Below are 14,181 nucleotides of genomic sequence, written 5' to 3'. Positions count from 1 at the left end.
CTTGATTAGATTTTATAACTATATCTTATCACCCTTTTTTCTTGACAATAAAGTTGAAATCAGCACAGGTTGAAGTTGCACCTTGACCATTTTCTAGTGGTAGAACAAGTCTTATTGGATAAGGACTTAAGCTCTACACTATCAAACTAGTTTGACAAAAAAGTGTGATGTTCCCAAATATGGTAGTGATCATCATCATGTCCATATATAGGCACATCACATTTTTTGTCACATAAAGTTTGATAGTGTAGACAGAGCTTTCAAACTTGTCCAGTGTACACATCTGGCTCGTGTGAACTTTAAAGAACCTAGTGCATCTTTCGCAAGAGTAGGGTACCCCGTTGTACTGGCCCATCTCAGCCAGCCTGTTGTGAACAGATGAATGAGTGCCCCTCATTAAGGAAGTCTCTTTGTGCGAATATACTTGAAATGAGGTTCTACACAGTAAAGGAAGATGATGATGATGGTATGTCTTTATATAACAGAAGATCTTTAATTGGAATGTTGCTGGCATTTGCTTGGTGGTTTAAAGTGGTCCATTATTTTACCCTGAATTTTTTTTAAGCACTGAAAACAGAAATGACTGCGACATGACCAACACAAAATGTGGTTGTTGTCATTATTCTTGAGGTTCTGCTGGGCACATGTTGGACAACGTTTCACCAGATGTATATTTTCTGGATTTCTGAGAGCATCACGGACAGCTACTGCACCCTAAAGAAAACAGATTTATTTGTATTTACACATTTTCACACAGCTATATTTATTTGTGGAATAATTAAGAATATTAAACTGACTTGACCAAAATATCTAGGGTGGGACAAGCTTTGATGTTCTAAGGAAATAGTACATTCAAGACATTTTAAACATTCATGTAAACCTTACCAAAGAAATCCTTAGATCAATTTTGACAGATTTTTGGTGTCAATTTTTAAATTGACACTATCGGTTCCCAACCAAGTGTTCCCTTAATAGAGGTGTCCACTAAATATGGGTTGGCCATATGTTAAAACATATATTGGTCTTCATTCGTTTCACAGGAAAGTGTCCACTTAAAAGGAGTGTCCTTTGAATAGAGGTATCCCAAAGGAGGGGTTCTAATACACTTTTAAACTGCGTTACTATTTCACATAACAAGTGTAAATGAATGGTTGAGACTGTAAAAAATCTTATAGTCTTTCAATACTCCAATAAAATTGAAGTCATAATACTTACAGGTAAATATTCTCTATCTATTCTTCGTCTTTGAACGGGTACAATGTAGTCACCTTCTTCTTGCCCTGGAAACAATATGCAACTGCCATCCCCAAAATGATCATACCCAACAATTATTTTTCCACAGCGCCAACAGAATGACGTGTGACATTGAGAACACGACATATGGTTGCAACTGGGGACAAACAAAAATATATTTCAATCCTTCGTTTACAGAAAATTTCATTTTTAATGACATTTTTATGTCTTTTGAGGATCTCATCGGAATAGTTAGTAGTATTTTAATATTATAATAGTATTTTTTGGGATGGTATATGGTATTTTTTATTTTAAGTATTTAGGCAAGGATTACCAATATTAAATTATTCACTATTTTATTAGGTGGTAATCCCCATGCACACAGGCTACTTTCCCCATGTTCTCAAATGATTATCAGGTTCTTTAAAGTGCACACGAAAAAAAATGTGCACACTTGACCTACGATTTATAGTCCTTATCCGAGAAGACTTGTTCCACCACCAGAACCATAGAGTGAGTCGGCTTCAAAGTTGGCTCTTTAGGTACAGTAAACGGCGCCCCTGCATTAACCCACTCAATTATGGTTATGAATTCGGCAGTACTATACAGTGCACTAGGATCACATGCAAATGAGCCAAAAGGCTTAAGACCACATCTGAAGGTCAATGTGAGTATGGGGGTCACCCCAGGGTTTCTCGTCGGTATGAATGGTCACCGATCCCGGAGTTCCTATGGGGTGTCTCCGGAGAATCACTGCAGAGTTTGATGTGAAAGGGTTAAGACAACCTTGTACTTTCTGCTTTTTTGAAATACTGTTCCTGAAGTATCTCCATACAATTAATTTTTTTAAAAAAAACATTAAAATCTTTTCTGAGGCATATGAAATTAATGAATAAAAGAAATCAGATTCTAAATCAGCTACAGTATGTGATTGTTAGCACCTTGAACACTTTTAGTGGATATGTGCGCTACATAAATATTATTATTATTATCATTAATCGCACAGAATGACAACACAAGTTGCTGATTGCACCGATAATTTATAAAAAAAAACTATATCAATTCAAAAGTTAAAAACTATCTTTCTCACCCAAAATTTTTCTGAATGGGTATAAGGCATCCTGGACATTTCCTAGATACTTTTTTGATTTCTTCAGCAGATTGAATTTCTTGGGTTAGTTGCAATCTTTTAATGTACAATTCTTCGGAAGTCATTCCTTTATCTTCCTCTTCCAATTCTTGTAATTTCTCATCTGCTGTTTTACAGGGAGTTCCCTTCAAAGTTAAAACATCATGTTACTATAATACACTTATTTCTTTTTGTGCTAAATATAAATAATTCTGTACAGTTCCTATTTTTCAATATTACCAAACTGATTAAGAATAGGGTACAAATTACATCCAAAAACATTGGAAAAACTTATTGACTTTATAGAGCGTGGTTAAACCAGAGATCTATAATTTCTTTTAAAGAAGTAGCAGGTATATAGGTATGGCATATATTGATGTTAATTGAGAAAAATGTAACTAATGCAAAAAATGAGTTGGCAATTTTTCAATACAACATGTATTTGTAAACCAAAAGGGGTAGTAGAACCCAAATCGTAAATTTATGCACTACTAGGATTTCCAAAGCTATTGGAAAAAATTGTAAATTTAGAGAGATCTTTTGAAATATTGGGAAATGTCTCAGTGGGAGACCTGGAAGGTCTGAGATACAATTAGTATTTAATTGGGATTGTAATCTTGAAGATTTCAACTTACAACATGCCATGGATCTTTGCATTGTGAACAATATGAATAGAAGCAGTAAGTACAGAATGCTAAGTTTGCCTTCTCAGAACTGGCACCATCCACTTGCGATTCCTTAGTAGCAGGCATCTGACAGCGTACACACCAATCTATATCATCCATGCTTTCTAAAGTTTTCTTGATAACAATATTCAGAAAATTATTAATTGATTGAACAACATATACAGCATTCAAAAAAATGTTTTTGTCATATTTGTACCATCTTCAGTCTACACAGGTATGATTCTAATGTCAATAATAGATGTACATAGACCTATAACTTACTTGTAATAGGAGTCTCTCCCATCTTTGGTATTTTTCATCTCCTAGTACCTGACGTAGCAACCTAGGTGGCAATGACGTTTTGCATTCTTGATGAGGACACCTACAAAATAAAATGATATACTGAAAATTAAAGAAATAAAGTCATAAATTTGCAAGCAACTTTTAATTAATTCTCTTGTCATATATGAATTCAGATTATCCTTTCCAATTCCAAAAAAAACTACCATCTTACCTAAATATGAATAAAGTGTACCTAAATATGGTAGTGATGTGCCCAAATATGGTAGTGATATGACATCATCATGTCCATAAATGGGCACATCACATTTTTTTTGTCACATAAAGTTTAATATTGTAGACAGAGCTTAACATTAAAAATGCATATTGTGTAACAAGAACATTGCACTCTGACATACAATAGAGTATTTATTGAATACCACGTGACCCACTATCCTCCAATCGAATTATAATGGTATTACAACTTACGTAAGAGCCTTGACTGTTCCTTCTGTTACGTGTAACTCGCAGTAATCGTGAAAGCAGTCGTAACAGAAATGATGAAAACAAGAATTAAGACGATAGAATTCTTCACCAGGTTTTACATCAAAGCACACCTCACATTCATGTGTCTCCTGAAGGAACACTTTCATTTCACACTGACAGTTAAACCTGGAAAAATAATTTCATTGTGGAGTTGTGGCTTGGTGGTTATGATGCTTGGCTACCACTCCAAGGGTCCTGGGTTCAAGTCCCGTCACATGTCAGGATTTTTTCTAAGGACCAAATTACAACTCCACTCCCAAAGACTTGTAATAAGACTTTGTTTATGTAGAGCATCAAGTGTCAAGTGTATATGTTTGTATTGTGAACCTCTGAGGGTCCCTAATGATCAGCAATTGCTGGATGGATCACCCTCATTAAATATGGTGTAAAAAAAAAAATATAAATTAAGATATTTTTCATTAATAATAATAATATCCTGGATTTACAAAGTGCCTAATGTCGTGAAACCTCTAAACACTGTACATATTATTACCCCGGTCATTTTTGGATCAAACATGTATGGAAACATATTCCCATAATGCAGCTAGTAATCTGCGCAAAGTTTAAGCCACTTTCACTTTAATTTGAAGAGGAATTCTGGGTTCCCATTCACCGTTGATCATGCTTCTACTGATCATGATCAAGCCATTTCTTGTGAACCTACTGTAAAATGATCAAATAACTTGATCAGCTTAATCAACCTAACATGATCTAGTGGAGCATGCTGGGGAAACATGATTTAATATACTTTAATGTGATTAATTAATCCATAAGCTAGAATCAACCAATCAGCATTTGAGTTAGTATTGTGCGCACAACACCTCATTAGCATATTAAATAGATCATATGATTTCTATGTGAACAGTTTCTCTTTATCGTGCTAAACTTAGCATGATAATAGACCATAATTAAATCACAATGTTTTATATGAATGGGTCTCAACTTTACCCCACTACTTTGAGTTACTTCGTCCACAAAAAGCCTACACTACACTAAAATTATATTTGCAACAACCTTACCTTAAAATGTTAATCATCTCATCCATACAATCAGTTTCCCCTGTTGCTACTCTTTCGTCAAAATTGTCGTCATTAGTGGAAAAATTACCAATCATTACAGTTTCACGAATTCCAAGAAAACTTTAAGAAAACAAAATTGTAATTTATGCTTAATTATGAATTAATCATATGCACAACAAGTGAACTTTGACATTCCAAATGACAACTGCAGTAAACTACCCCTTAAGATGTACAGTACCTTTTGGCGATTTAGAGGGATATCCCTGATACCATAACAAATTTATTGCATTTTTTGTTTGCTTTATTCTGTATTGTTTAACTTTGTTTGAAATCAAATTAAATCAGTTGGCTAGAGCAGTTTACTTGTTAAAATGCTGACCAATAACACTGTAGATTTAGCAGGAACACCCATAATAATATAAAGATTGGGGTTTTTGTATGGCAACATAATATTATACTTTAAAGGTGTTAATAGAAGCGGCTATCATTTTTTTTGGAAAATCATGAAAAATATAATTGTTCATGACAATTTGCATCACACAGGCAAGTTTTTGATTTTTTCATCTTTACACAACTTTATTCGTCTTAAGGCCAATTTACACAGACGAGCGGTAACGGTAAGCGGAAAACCGCGTAGCTTGTCCCACGTAAAATCTGTATCTATCCTGATAGTCCGCTCCACGTTGTGTGTAAATAGTCATAAGGAATAACATAGATTTTTTATGTTTATTACCGTTACCGCTCGTCTGTGTAAATTGGCCTTTAGACAGATATTAATACAGTGGACCATGTTTATCCTCTGTGTACCTACCAACTTTTTTTTCACTTTCTAGGGAGTCACTGGATATGGTCTTTCATTCAAAAAAAAGTCTGTCTGGCTTTTATAGCAGAATTTTTTTTATTTCGCCATTTTAAAGGAATTCATGTTTTTTCGATTTCTGTTACAATTAACCAGATATCATATTTAAAATTCATGCCTGTACCTGAGCTTTAAATAATTATTTACCTCAGTACATGATGTTGAATCCAATCAGCCCAGGTATAAACAACCGGCATCCCTTGATATTCTTCCCATAACTTATCAAGTTGTTTACAAACAGCAGACAATTGTTGCCTTGACAACCACAAACAAGACAACTTGAATGAGGGTGGGTCTTCTGAAGGGTAATTGGGTGGTAAAATCATGTCGATTTCAATTGGGGTTAAATTTGATACATTGAATTTTGTGTGCCACCTATGACCTGTGGGAGAATATTAAAACATTTAAACTCTAATAACAGTAAAGGATTTACCATGCAAAAATATCATATGTTAGGCAAATTAAAAAAGTATTATTACTCTGTCTAAACTATCAAACTTTATGTGACAAAAAAATGTGATGTGCCCATAATGCACACAATGATGTCATATCATTACCATAATTGGGCACATGCCATCACAAACAAGTTTGATGGTGTAGGCGGAGCTTTAAACAAAACAGAATAAAATATAAAACTTGGTTATTTAAAAAACAATAAGATACTAAGGGTATATGCAGTAGGTCCCTGTATACATATAAATAAATAAAAAAAACTGTAAATGTAAATATTAATGAAATACATTCAACAAATAACACTACTCATTATAGCAATAATCTCATGTTTTTTTTAAGGATGATCATAATGCAAATAATATTGTTGTTTCCCATCATTAGTGTGAAGCTTTTCTAAATGGTGCATTTATTTTATACAAACTTGCACCAGTATTCAAATACATTCATGTAATGTTTGGAATTACCACTGGCTTGCTACTGTACTGACACGTAAAGTACAAAAATCAATGTATTTATCAATTATGCATTGTTAATGTTATTGTATATTTTCTGTTTTCAATACAAACAATTGATAATCATAGACTGATGTTAACAGTTTAGAAAAATGTTCTTTAGTGTAGCAAAATGCTGTATTTTAACAATTGCTTTGTACAGTACATTAGGAGCATTTGTTAAGAGTAAATTTGTTCCCCCTCCTTCACCACTCCTCAAACGAATTCCTTCCTACTCCACTCCTCAACAATAAACGCCCCGGGCATACAATATTTGAAATAAGTCACCTGATATAGTACGTGCAAAGTCAGGTCGTAAAGACTCTGGCTTGTAGTGGGCAGTAGCAGATTTTGCAATGTTGCAGTTCACTTGATCTGGCAACCACACTTCAACTTGAATCATTGTACCAATCAATTGCACAGGAACTTTGAACTATGATAAAAAAATAAAATAAGCTAATAATTATTGCTGATTATTGTTGAGAAATTAAGTTATATTGTTGAAAAATTAAGTTAACAACAAACAAAATTTACAATTGTTAACCAACACTTCCGTTATAGCCTAGCCTTTGATGAGTATGGAAAAATTCAACTGCCAATCTTACAAATTACCAAATTTGTCCTTATTTTTAATTCTGTTTCTTATTTATACTACCCACTTTTTAAATAGATTGAAATTGATCAGTCTACCTTTAGTTGAGTTATTTTGTAAGTTTATATATATGGTATACATAGTGTACAGTAAATGTGATACAAGTTTAAACTTTTTAAATACATTCAATTATGAAATAATATAAAAAAAACAACATAACTCCTGATACTACTTCTAGGCTAGTAATTGTTGTTTAATATTAATTAGCAAAAAAAGAAATGACAAAACAAACCTTAAAAGACAACGGTCCACTATCTGGATCATCATTTTGTATAACGATACTACCATCATCAAATATTGCTTGGAGAGCAAAAAGCTGCAAAATAATTATTTAAATACACTGTACTAGGCTAGAAGAAATAGGGCGAAACGACCAATAATTATACAAACCGAAACAAACTCCACATATAAAGGCTTACCTAATCCTACAATCACACACAACAAGGGCCTAGCCTTTTGAATATGAATGATAACGATTGAAGGATAGTTAATAAAGTATGCAAGTCATAAAATTATCTTTTAATTTTTACTAAATATCTAAGACTAGCTTATTAGGTGATTTTATTACCTCTTCTCTTTGTTCTTCAACGGAATTTTGCTCAGCCATTTCCCGATCATCTGTTGTCACTCCTAGTAGTTTCGTTTGTTTTCGTCGCGTCGTTTTTCATTCTCCGCCGCCGGCGACATCTTTCTGTTGTTATAAACGACGCGCGGTGGTTTATTTGTACTGACAATTACTCAACCAGGCGTAATACATTTTGATATAAATATGAGCTTAGTAATAGATTATTACAACACAGACCATAGTCAATACTTTCTAATCTATTGACTATGCAGACAATAGATAATTTGCTAAGGGATTTTTATTAAAAAATAGTAAGCAGTTAATGAACGTGTGAAATGACAACATTTATTGAAACAACTTTGCATAAATGTTATACAGCAGTGTAACCAATTTGTAATTCAGAAAATTATACAAACAATATAAAAGTACTACAAAAAAGTGATATATTTCAATTAATAATTACTTAATCAAAAATATATGTTGTTAGTTACATATATTAATAATTTTCCAAAATGGTAAAAATTGAGCAACTTGTCTAAAATGGTTATCTAAAAATACAAAAACCAGTCTCAATAATAAGTAAATATCCAATAAAAGAGTATAACCTGTACAAACAATATAAAATGTGTGAACTGCAATAAAAACACCAGAATCAAGTACAGTAGTGGCGCTCAAATGGGGAAGGGGAAATAGGCCATATTATTATTATTGGGGTTCACATATGTGGCGTCCATTATGAAAAGCCAAAAATCAAATAGTTCAATCACCAAATTATTATACTGCTTTAATAGCCTGTAAGACAACAGTACAGTGTCTGTACACTAATAGTATGTCAGAAATAGTACTTCTCCATATAGTTTATTTAAAATTAAAAATTACCTTCTCAAGGTATTGTTCAAGAATTGCACAACTGTTTACTAAAACACTGAAAAGTGTCATGATTAAATTAAAGCTCTTCTGTCCTTAATTCAGATATAATATACACTAGTGTTTCTGGAATGTTAAAAAAAAAAAACCTGACTACACTTGGTTAAAAGGCAATCTGGCTAAAAACTGCAAGAGTACTACTGTAATTGTTAGTTCTGTTAGGATAACCAATTTCATGTCAATGGTCCTATATATATACTGTATATATAATATATAAATCCAAAGGCAAATTACTGAAAAAATGACAATGCTGTGGGTATCAGTGGCTGGATCTCAATGGAGATACAAAATAAAAGCGAAAAGCTAAATCAAAACGAGAAGTAAAACAGCCAGAAAAGTTAGCAGAGCTTTCGGGCAACACTAGCCCTTCATCAGTGCAAGTGTATATATAATATATATAAACAAATTTAAATAAAATTTTTTAGACAAAATTTGTCAAACCAGATACAATACTTGTATACACTCAGTACTGAATAACATACAAAGACACATTTAACTTGTGTTAAAGTAGAATAATATGCACACAAAAATTGTTTCATATTGTGCAAATAAAAATTAATTAACAGAAAATCTTTTTTATAAATAAAATGTTTAAATAACAAACTATAGCTAACTATACTGAGTGATCTTAATCAAACTATGTAAAAACATTTACATACCTGTTACCATAAAGCTCTGTCTACACTGTCAAACTAGTTTGACAAAAAAAGTGTGAGATCATGAGCCTTTGGTTAAGTCATTTTTTAAGTTATTTTTTAGAATCATGCATTACAATATAAAATGTACCCTGCTAGGTTGATGGTTTACACAATGGCTACAGTAAGTTTATAGATTTTTGGTAAAATTGCTCACTTCCCATGTAATACCGTCTTTTGGTAATGCCGTTGGCCATGGAAGAATGAGAGCAAGTAACCACTTTCGTCCAAATACAATTTGAATGTTCTCTTTCATGGTATACTTGTAGATAGAAATTTTATTATGGGCTTCATGAGGTGTCTGTCCGTTTGTAAGCTGGAACCACGCTTGAAAGAACAGGAATGTACAGCCAACAGTATACATCAAACACTGGTATGTCAGCGTCAATAGCAGTAAAGAGTTCAGTGGTGTTTTACCAAGAAAGAACTGACCTAAAGCGATAGGATACAAAAAGCTGATGATATTAAGAGAAAATGGAGAGCCAAAATCATCGTGTAAGTAGTTAAGGTACAGGATTAAGCTGTAAAATGCTACTATAACTGTATAGATAAGAAATGAGATATAGTATCTATGATTGAAATGACCTATACATCTTCCAACAAAGAAACAATGCGAGATGCGTTTTAAGACACATTCATTGCAAATCGGGCAATGATAGCAACGAGGTGGGGAATCCAGTCGACACAGAGTGCAGTAGGTCCATTCTTTCATCGATTCGCTTGAATACATTGGAAGTACTGTTGCTGAACTGTCATCTCTCTTTGTCGGTTGGATGACTTGGTTTTTTTTAAGTGTAGACCTTGTCACAAAACACAGAATATAATTAACTACCAGACCAATGAAGAAAATAAGAAAGCATGCACGATGCCAGAACTGTGTTTGATCATCATTCCGATAAATAGTCGGGATGCACATGAAATACGTTACTGATCCAACTACCACTTGCATTATTATACAGTATATTGGGGCTGCAAGGTTCATAAAGGAAAAAATTGCCCATTTATTAGTCATAGTTGCTTCGTTGCAGTCACTTTCTTCAATAAATTGTACTGTGCTTTGTGAGAGAATACAGTAGGACTTTGGATCAATTCGACTTGGATCAACTTTTGATTTCTTCTATTGCATCTGAATATTTCTGTGGTTGGAAAAAAATAGACTAAAATAGTAATAAAGTTACGAATAGACTATAGAGGGGGTGGGGTTGTTATTTTCAGGAATAAGGTTTATGGCAAATAGCGTGCGCGACGCATTATGGGAAGGGTTTGGGTGCAAACTTCACGACGCGTACGTGATTTGTTGTTTGTACATATATATTGTGACGTTTGCTCCCAAACCCTTCCATCATGCATTGTGAAATGACATTCTTCATCAATTCAAGCTATTTGCGATAAACCTCATCTCTTGATGATCCAATGTATGACCGACACACTTTATTTGTCGTAGGCTATGTATGGCCTAGCTAGTAGTCACCGGGGCTAGAGTATGCCTTCTACTAAAGCCTACCCCTGGCCCCTAGCTAGGCCTACTAGTACTAGTTTTATAGGATCAGGTGCCGTTTTCGGCCACCTCGACTTATATGGACTATACCATTATTATGATAGGGGTGTGGTGTATTATGTTTTATGTAGAGAAGGGTGTCTATTGAATGGGAAGACAATACAATTGTTCTGTTATGTAACCTACAATACAAACTACAAGGAACAATACAAAACATCAAAAACTAGCAATGCATGTACTTTTTATAAGGCATGTTATTATTAGGTACTGTAAAGATATTTTAAATAAAACAAATTTTATAGACAAATTTAATTAAGAACCATCTACTAACTGGATAAAGCCATTTAGGAAAAATAATATTAATAAACAAGTTGATCATAACGAGTGGTTTTCAAAGGCCTAATGCAAAACAATGTTAACGGAATATACTATGTATAAAGGAACTCCAAACTTTTAACAATATTTGTTAGATAAAACTAATTTTACGAGTATGAATTTAAAATTTAAAGCAAGATCAAACTCTCTAGATCTTGAGGGTCGTAGACAATCCTGGTCAAATCATAACACAGGATTATGTAAGATGTGTATTACTAACGAAAAAGAAACAGTAAACCATTTTTTATTTAAATGTCCTTCATTAAACTCTGATAGAAATGATGTATACTTGGATCCTAAGAACAACCTCATAGACAATAATTTAAGTATGTACTGGGATAATTTTAATTGTGGATCTAAGGAATTAAAACACCACTTTATGCTAGACAATTTATTCACTGAAAATGAAACATTAGGAGAAATCTTTGATTTTTATTGTAAAAAATATTTCATGAAAGCATGGGTTACTAGATCTACAATTTTATCAGCATTACCCCTCTCAACTAATTGATTAATAATTATAGTAAACAAGCTACAGACATCTCTATGAGGATGTATCTGTAAGTTTTATTTATTTATTAGGCCTATTCTGCTGTATTTTTGTTGTTCTGTTTTTATTTTTGTAGTTATATATATTGTACAATTTACGTATTATGTATTTTCATACAGATCTAATTAATTAATTTGATCACATTTTTTTTTTATGTTATGTATTAGTATTTAGAACTTTGTGGCTTATGTTATTTGTAATTTTGTCTGTAAATTGGATGCACCATTAACTGATAAATGTGTGACACTGATATAAAGGTGATTCCTATGAATAAATAAATAAATAAAAACTATATAAGTAGGTATACTTACTTATTATATGTAAAAACTAAACTAAACACTACAGTATAATCAAAATTAAAGCATATTAATTAAATACTAGGCCTATGTTTTCCTATCTGGATTTAAACACTTTAAATGTTAGTACAAAAAGGAAAAACCAAACCTAAAAGCACGCAATGTCAAACGCTGTGTTTTCTGGGAACAAAATGGTACAGATTTATTAACAAAATTATAATGTTTATTTGTTTTACTGATTACCTAATAATCAGTATGTGATAGATCTTATTAAATGTACTACTGTCATCTTTATTAAATGTACTAATGTTTGGTAAATTATATTTTTTATTTGTAACTGGAATAAAAACTTTCTTTATATATTTTCTGTATCTATAAATCCGTAAAAATTATTCAATATCCACCTTAGGGAATCCACCTAATATATTAGGGAAGGATACCTAAAAATTATATAGAAATAAAGAGCCATAATATACTGTATTAACTTGAAAACTTGAATTTAATTCTACAGCATGCAGGGCGTAGTTGTTTTCTCTTTGTTGCTGAAACATAATGCACTAAACAAAAGAACAAAAGCAGCAGTATTTTAACACATTAACACACTCAATTAATAAATAGGACACCCCTATTTTCCCATCTTTTTATAATGGTATAGTCCATACAAGTCGAGGTGGCCGAAAACGGCACCTGATCCCTAGTTATATAGGCCTAATTACTCTAGGGCTAGGGCCTAGGGGCCTACTAGGCTAGTCTAGCTAGGCTAGGCTTAGCATAGCCTAAGTAGGCCTACTACTAGGTACTAGGCCTAGGGCTAGCCTAGCTAGGCCTAGGCTAGGTCTAGGCCTAGTTAGTTGGGAATTTATCCTAGTAAGTTAACGAATGTTAATAATGCTAATATTAGTAACTAAACTAAGGGTATGCATTACTTACTTTAGGCCTAACTAAGGTGAACTGATATTTTATTTGTTAACAACAAAACAGGGGATTTTGTAAGGCTCTAGTTAGGCCCTCTCTGCCCCCTCTCTGTGATCCCGCAGCAAGCAGACCAAAACAAATGGACCGATTCGTGTAAAAACAAATGGATGGAACAATGTAGTTTACTCCCCCTAGAGGGCGCAAACAAAATTGTTTGTAAAATCCTGTCGCATAGCTGGTGAAAGAAATCTACGTGCACGTACCACGTCATGTTTAATCATGTTTGGCTCTCCTATGATATAAATATTATAATATTCATAATTTTGAGTGTGCTATGTACAAAATATTGTAACATTACTCAAACAAACTCGATATATAAGTGATCTTTTTCTTTTTTGCGTAAAGAACACTATTACTTTCTAAACTGTCATACGTGATATACATTCAATTTTATTTTATTTATCTATTTCAACAATAATTAACGAGGGTGGTCCATGCCGGTTAACATTTAAATTAAAATAAAAGTGCGTTTAATAACCTTACATACTAATACCAAAATTTTTTAAAACAACTACATTTTAAAGCGCTTCTTATAAACGATTCGTAGTTAAGTCTTTACTGAAATACTTATTCTTTGATAAGCAATTCAATTTGAATTGCGCCCTCATACACGATTACTTTTTTATCGGCAATTTGTTTAATCATAATTACAAAAGTTTAATGAATGGTAAAAGTGCGTTTAATAAGCCTACATACTAATACGAAAATAAAGGAACAACTACATTTTAAGGCGCTTCTTATAATCGATTGATTCGTAGTTAAGTCTTTACTGAAATACTTATTCTTTGATAAGCAATTAAATTTGAATTGCGCCCTCATACACGATTACCTTTTTATCGACACATTACGAAGGTAATGAATGGTTTGATATTAGATTAAAATTATTTTTGCAATTTTAACATGCAGGTCTATGTATTTTTTTTATTGTGTCTTTTCTTTATTTATTTTGCGTGTTTTCGTATTGCTTTCTTTCA

At 32.7% G+C, this 14,181-nt stretch overlaps 1 protein-coding gene across 1 annotated transcript; it reads right to left on the bottom strand.

The window, feature by feature from the left end:
* Positions 1–471: 471 nt before the first annotated feature.
* On the bottom strand, positions 472–7,975 carry LOC144851719 (E3 ubiquitin-protein ligase RNF14-like). Its single transcript, XM_078709314.1, has 11 exons — positions 7,895–7,975; positions 7,559–7,642; positions 6,963–7,107; positions 5,878–6,112; positions 4,872–4,991; positions 3,796–3,978; positions 3,310–3,409; positions 2,998–3,162; positions 2,324–2,508; positions 1,216–1,390; positions 472–714 (listed from the first exon to the last, which is right to left on the bottom strand). Exons 1-11 carry the CDS (start codon positions 7,931–7,933, stop codon positions 493–495), a joined length of 1,653 nt encoding a protein of 550 aa, XP_078565440.1. The 5' UTR covers positions 7,934–7,975; the 3' UTR covers positions 472–492.
* Between the last annotated feature and the right edge of the window lie 6,206 nt (positions 7,976–14,181).

The sequence above is a fragment of the Antedon bifida genome, chromosome 9 (genome assembly GCF_963402885.1).
Source record: "Antedon bifida chromosome 9, ecAntBifi1.1, whole genome shotgun sequence".
NCBI lineage: Eukaryota > Metazoa > Echinodermata > Crinoidea > Comatulida > Antedonidae > Antedon > Antedon bifida.
This window is presented reverse-complemented; position numbering and strand designations above follow the sequence as displayed.